General features: G+C 54.0%; 1 protein-coding gene across 1 annotated transcript; it reads right to left on the minus strand.

Annotated features, from left to right (window-relative positions):
* Positions 1-1,311: 1,311 nt before the first annotated feature.
* On the minus strand, positions 1,312-5,873 carry MEX3B (mex-3 RNA binding family member B). The gene is made up of 2 exons (XM_034939282.3): positions 4,975-5,873; positions 1,312-4,142 (listed from the first exon to the last, which is right to left on the minus strand). Exons 1-2 carry the CDS (start codon positions 5,237-5,239, stop codon positions 2,689-2,691), a joined length of 1,719 nt encoding a protein of 572 aa, XP_034795173.3. The 5' UTR covers positions 5,240-5,873; the 3' UTR covers positions 1,312-2,688.
* Between the last annotated feature and the right edge of the window lie 233 nt (positions 5,874-6,106).

Consider the following 6,106-nt stretch of genomic DNA (forward strand, 5'->3'; position numbering starts at 1 on the left):
TGGTTCTGTTCTAGGCATTTCCAGACAGCTGAAGGAAAGGGGGACTTGGACATGGTGACATTTCCCCTTGCCAGGCCTCAGCTAACCTCCAGTCCTTGAGAGAAGCAAAGGGGGCAAACACTGCCTGGGAACTTTCCAGAGCTGAAGATGATGCCAGAAATTTTCCAAGCAGAGCCACTCCTCTTACTCCTCCCACCCCAAAGACCTGTTTACTGCCTTCACACACATCATGTAAACCAACTGAATCAGGAGCTATGTAGGCAGTGACTAAATTATCAAACAGGTAAAAATTAACACAAAAGGAAGGACTACCAAGATCAGTTTATACTAGTCTACTCTTCAGATTCACCTGCTGAGATGAAAATAAATGCCTGCCATACTCCAGTCAGATACTGTTCTCCAGGGGCAACTCAGCCAGGAAGTTTGCTGGAAATTCAGTGGCATGCTCTGGTCATTCCTAAATACTCTCTAGAAGACTGAGTTCAGGTTAAGTGACAGCACGTGGCTCCTCCCCTTGACAAAGCCCCACAGCCAGGGAGCAGGTGGAGCCTGCCAAAAGCAAACAAAAACTTCCCTCAAAGGACAACAAACACTTGACACCGGCAGCCTGTCAACACCAATTAGTCTGCCCTACAAGCAGAAGCCTATTAAGACCAGTGCTCAAATCCAGTAAGGTTCTCTGCAAGCAGAAACTGTCATTCCTTCTTCCTTCTTCGGCTTCCCCAAGGGAGTGACCTTCAGTGGAAACTCGCAACAGAGCTGAAACCAACTTCTCCCTGCCACAGAGCAGGCATAGGGCCTTAAGACCCACTATCCTCTCAGGGGCCCATGCCAGGTGGAATGATGACATTCCCTGGCCCTTTTTGCCTTCCTCACTAATAATATCCATATTAATATTTATTTTTGATACCTTTAATTTCAATATTTTTCTTAATGTTTCAGGCAAAATGAAATGGTTTGTGGGGCTGAAAACTAAAACATTTTTTGAATATGTTAATTTCCTTTTTTTCTAATTTTTAAAATAAATTAAACACTTTCCTGAACCCCTAAAAGTATCATGCGCCCTCGGCACTGTGACTTGTGTGTCTAATGGAGGCCCTAATTCAGTAGATACCTGCAATTTTTAGAAAAAATACCATTACCCAAGGCCACCCATCCAACCAAACACAACCCTGGCCTGTTTTGAAAATCCATTCTATTCATAATATACAAAATGTACCTGGGAATTCCATATTTCAACTTGTCAATTTAAAGTGATCCCTTACAGTTAAGATTCCAAGAGGCTTAAAAAAAAAGTCACCACACAAGATAAGATTTTCTTCAATATTTTATTTATATAGAAATACTTAAAAAATGAAGTAGCACCATTACTTAAGTTTTACCTTTATTATGTAGAACTTTAAATGTCAGAAAAATAAAACTCTTGATACAATTTCAAATCTTGTCTCAGCAAATATAATATTAGTATTTGACCATGAGGTTAAAGGCCCTTTATCATAAAATAAAATATACTTTGTTTTTTAAACTTTGCTCAGTAAAGTACATTTAAGCTCAAGTAACATCACCTACATATACATAAACAAGTGGTAAACAAATGTATTAAAATAGAAATACTAAAACTAGAGTGGTGCAACAGAATTTTTGTAACTTGCACTGAATTCTATTTATACAAATGTTAGAAAGCATCAACAGTTCTTTTTGACATGTTTATACATTTCCGTTTTTGTAATAATATAGAATAAAATATGCTTTATATCACTGAATAGAAAATATGCTGGGTGAAGCAGATCTAGAAGATTTGTCTGAACCTATAAAATCTCCATCCCAACAGAATACTGTTCAAAACGTTACACATTTTATGGTTGTAATTCCGTCACAATTGTGTGATTATTAAAATAATACAGTGTTCTTTGCCATAAGGCCATACTAAAATAAAAAGATTTAACCCAGCTACAAAAAAGTTCACTGAACTTAAATTAAAATACTTGTAAACATCTTTGCAATATGAAATATAATTTTTCAAGTCAAAAAAGAATAAAATACTTCAATCTGTATTAATGCAATTTCTCTTTAAAACTTTTAAACGTTTTTAATATATAAGAGATATGTTACAGTTTCTTTAACTTTAATAAAGCTGCAGTATCCTGGTTTCACAGGAACTCCTGGCCCTTCCACGAACATTCAAAAAGGATCCACTGTGTTCTAATAAGTATCATAGGAACCCACCCACAAAGGGGAACACACTAAACAGTCCACACATCCCATAGCACTACTATCATCTTCATCGTAATTATTACTGTTCATTTTTTCCTACTTTAAGAAAATGGAAAACTTGTGGGGTTTTCTTCTTTTGGAAGCTTCCTATTAAGTACAGTGTAAAAACTATCATTACTAGAATGTCGCCGTTCCTATTATTTATAGAGCATGCATTTCAGGTGTTCAGAGGTTTCCCAGGCTACAGTACTCTTGATGCAGATATCCTGGCAAATTCCTTTACTTAAAAATTAAATTTTAAAAATGAGCGGATACTACAGCTTTCCAAGCTCCTCTCGGATCTCAGAGTGTTGGTGGGGCCGGGAAGGAGAAGGGAGACGGGGGGCACCCAGGGAGGCAGGCGAGCGCTGGGGAAAGAGGATGGGGAGGGGTTCCCCCTTCCCCCAGCACGGTGCGCACTAGCGCCCGCTGCCTTTAAGAAAAGATGCGGATGGCCTGAGTGACCGCGGTGTGGCAGACCGGGCACTCGGGCTCGCTCTTCTCACAGATGCGATTGGCGCACTCCATGCAGAAGAGGTTGTGGCCACAGGGCACCAGCGCGGCAATCACTTCGCTCTCGAAGCACACGGAGCAGTCGCGGCTGCCTTTACGCCGAAGCCCGGAGGAAGAGGATGAAGAGCTGGAGGAGGAGCTGGACGAAGAGGAGGAGCCCGACGTGTCCGACGGCTGCAAGCCAGGCAGCTGTGCCCCCAGCCCGTTGGCATAAGCGGCGTAGGCCAGGCCTCCTCCACCCGGGTCGCTGCGCACCCGGCGAGCCAGGTGGTGCTCTCCCGCCCCCGGGGCCATGTGCAAGGGTGGAGACAGGCGCGGGCAGCTGGTGCCAGGGTGCAGCCGGCGGTGCACCAATAGCCCCAGGTTGGCGTTGGAGGGCGCACTGGCGCCACCCCCGGGGAAGACCACGGAGGAGGAAGAAGCCGACGAAGATGCGGAAGAAGAGCAGGAAGAAGATACCGGAGCTGCAGCTCCGCCTCCCGGGGACCGCTCGAACTGGGCCCAGATAAGTGGTGCCCCAGGTGGGGGAGCGGGAGCCGGGTCAAAAGTGGGCTGCAGCTCGGGGCAGCCGTCGGGGGATGGCACTGAGGCTTCTCCCCCCGCTGTGTAGGTGTACCCATTGCCGTTATTGTTATTGTTTCCGTTGTGCGCAAAGCTCAGGGCGGGGCTGGGGGGGCTGTAGTCCGCCAGGCGCGGGGTAGCCGCTGCGCTGCTGCTGGTCCCGCCGCCGAAATAAGAGTCTGTGGAAGCACTGCCAAGCGAGCTGGAGCTGTCGTTGCGGTAGCTAGAGAAGGGCTTGCGGCCGGGGGTGGGCGTGATGCTGGGGGTGGGCTTGCTCCAGAGGCTGCCTGGGCCGGACCCGCCGGACCCATGATGCAGATCGAAGCCCACATCGGTGCCGTTGGCGTGGAAGTCGTTCTCGTCTGTGAGCTCAATGATGCCGCCGGTACGCAGAGCAATGTGCGCCTCAATCTCCTCTCGAGCGCGATCCACGTTCTCTGGCATGCCGGTCACCTCGAACACCGGCTCCTTATCCCGGCTGGGCGTCACGATGTACGTGTGCGTCTGCTGCTGGATGCGCTTGATTGTGGCGCCTTTGGGCCCCACCACGAGCCCCACCACGCGGTAGGGTACCCGCACTTGGATGGTGGTCTGCCCGGGCAGGTTGGGCGGCCCAGGCACCGCGCCGTTGAGTGCCGTGTTCTTATTCCGGGAGGCGCGGATCATGGAGAAGTGCTCGGCAGCAGAGATGATCTCCCTCCGAGCCATGGCCACATCCTCCTTCCTGCCCGTCACAACAAAGACAGGCTCCTCCCCGCGAACTGGGGTCTTGATGTAAGTATTGGTCTTCGCCCGCAGCGCTTTGATTTTACAACCTAGGAACCAGGGTGCGGAGGAGGGAGTGGGAGAGAGAGACACGCCCATTATCCTGGGGTAACCGCGGGGACCGGGGACAGCCCGCGTCCAGGACAGCGAGACGGCAGGACAAGAGATGGACGGAAAGGGGGCGTCTCCCTCACTGACCTCGGGCCGCGCCACGGGCTGGGCAGCGGATCCCACCCGCGAGGCGCTCGAGGAACAGCCCATTGGCTGCCTGGCCCTCCCCCAGTGACTGCAGTCGTCCCGAACCAAACCCGAGAATCCCAGAAAAGTCATTTGGGGAGATGCCGCTGGGATCCAGCTGGGCGCGCCGTCAGCTCTGAAGACACGGGGAAGGGGCTCGGGGAAGGCAGCTGCAGTCGCGTGCCTCAGCGCTGGTGGACTGGGGGTAGGGGGTGGGGTGTGAGTCCCGGGACCCATTGTTCCTCCTCTGGGCTCCATTCCGCTTTGCAGAAATCCAGAATCCTCCTCCCATCCTATGCTCACTCCTCCTCCTCCCTCCTCCCAAAGGACTGATCAAAGGCCCCCTCCCCCAAGCATCTTACATTTAAATTGTCTTTTTGGAGGTGGGCTGGTTGGGGGGCGTTAGGGGAGAAGGCAGTGATTTTAACAGAAGAAAGTGCATCCCGCCAGGGCAGCGGCGCGGCTCCGGGAGACAGCCTGCTTGCACTTTCTTTGTCTGGGGCGCCGGCCCATCGCGCGGCTCTTCCTCTCTCCCCAAGGCACCCCACGCCGCGGATCCCGATACTGAACACGCCTTCCCCTCGAGGCAGTGGCCTTAGACCCTACACCGCCCCCCACCCACCTCCCCATCCCTCCTCGACCTACCTTGCCGCCCCACGATCTCGGCGACATGCTCAGAACTGGGTACTGGCACGCACTCGGTCATGTTCACGCTCTTCTTGCGCGGCTCGCTGTCGTACAGAGAGGCGCCCTCGTCACTGTCCAGCCCCAGCAGGGAGAGCTGGTCGAGCGCGAGCTGCAGGGCTCTTTGGTCATCCAGGGTCTCTCCCCCTCCGCTGCTGCCGCCGCCGCCGCCGCCGCCGCCGCCGCTGCCGTTGCGCTCCAGGTCTGCAAACAGCGAGCTGGGCATCGCTCGGCCGTGCGCGCCGCGCCCCCGCCGGCCCTCGGCTCGGCGGCGAGAAGCTGCGGCCACAAAGGCAGCCGGGAAGCGGGTGGTCAGGGGCGGGGAGGCCGGTCGCCTGCTGAGGGCTCCGTTGCTTCTTCCTCGGTGCTGGGAGGAGTGGGTCGCTCCTTGCGGTCCGCACCGGGCAGTGGCTGCAGGAGCCCCCACCTGGGTCCCCACCCCAGACCTGCTGGCGGGTGGGGTGGGGGCAGAGCTCTAGCGGTGGCCGCGCGTGCCCCCCGAGTGCCCGGCTGGCTGGCCGCAATGCCGAGCGAAAAGCGAGCAGGCGAGCGACAGAAGCGTTTCTTTAAGGAGCCCCTCCCCGGCTCCTCCACTCCCTCCCTCCCGCCCGCCCGCCCGCCCTCACTCAGCGCTTTTTCCTCCTCTCCTCCCCGCCTCTTGACTGAGCCTCTGCAGCCAGACGACTCCGGAGGGGGACGAGGGAGGCGCAACGTCACAGGCGGGAGCTGACACCACAATGCTACTGACACTATCGCTGGGGGAGGCGATTGGCGCGCGCCAGGCCGGGGGCGGGAGGAGGCCGCGGGTTGAGCGAGCGGAGAGAGAGCGCCGCCCCCCACCCCCGCGCTCGCCGCAGCCCGCCCCGTCCTCCTCCCGGCCGCGCCCCTCCCCCGCCGCCGCTAACGCCTCTCTTTGTTGTCTAATGAGGGACTGGCAGGCTCGGGACACTTGGATGTACCTATCAGCCGAGGACAATCATTGTCCCTAAGTCTCCTCCCTCGCCTGACTGAGAAAAGAAAACGCGCCCAACTCTGATGCCTGGGGCCGGGCTCTAAAAGAGCGGTCCTCAGGAAGTCCCGTTAGTGGCTCCAA

Source organism: Pan paniscus, chromosome 16 (assembly GCF_029289425.2).
Source record: "Pan paniscus chromosome 16, NHGRI_mPanPan1-v2.0_pri, whole genome shotgun sequence".
Taxonomy (NCBI): domain Eukaryota; kingdom Metazoa; phylum Chordata; class Mammalia; order Primates; family Hominidae; genus Pan; species Pan paniscus.

Excerpts from the sequence above, each read along its gene's own strand:
- MEX3B (XM_034939282.3), bottom strand. The coding sequence starts at position 5,239 with ATGCCCAGCTCGCTGTTTGCAGACCTGGAGCGCAACGGCAGCGGCGGC. Across the intron at positions 4,143-4,974 it reads CGAGATCGTGGGGCGGCAAG|GTTGTAAAATCAAAGCGCTG; the intron begins GTAGGTCGAGGA and ends CCTGGTTCCTAG.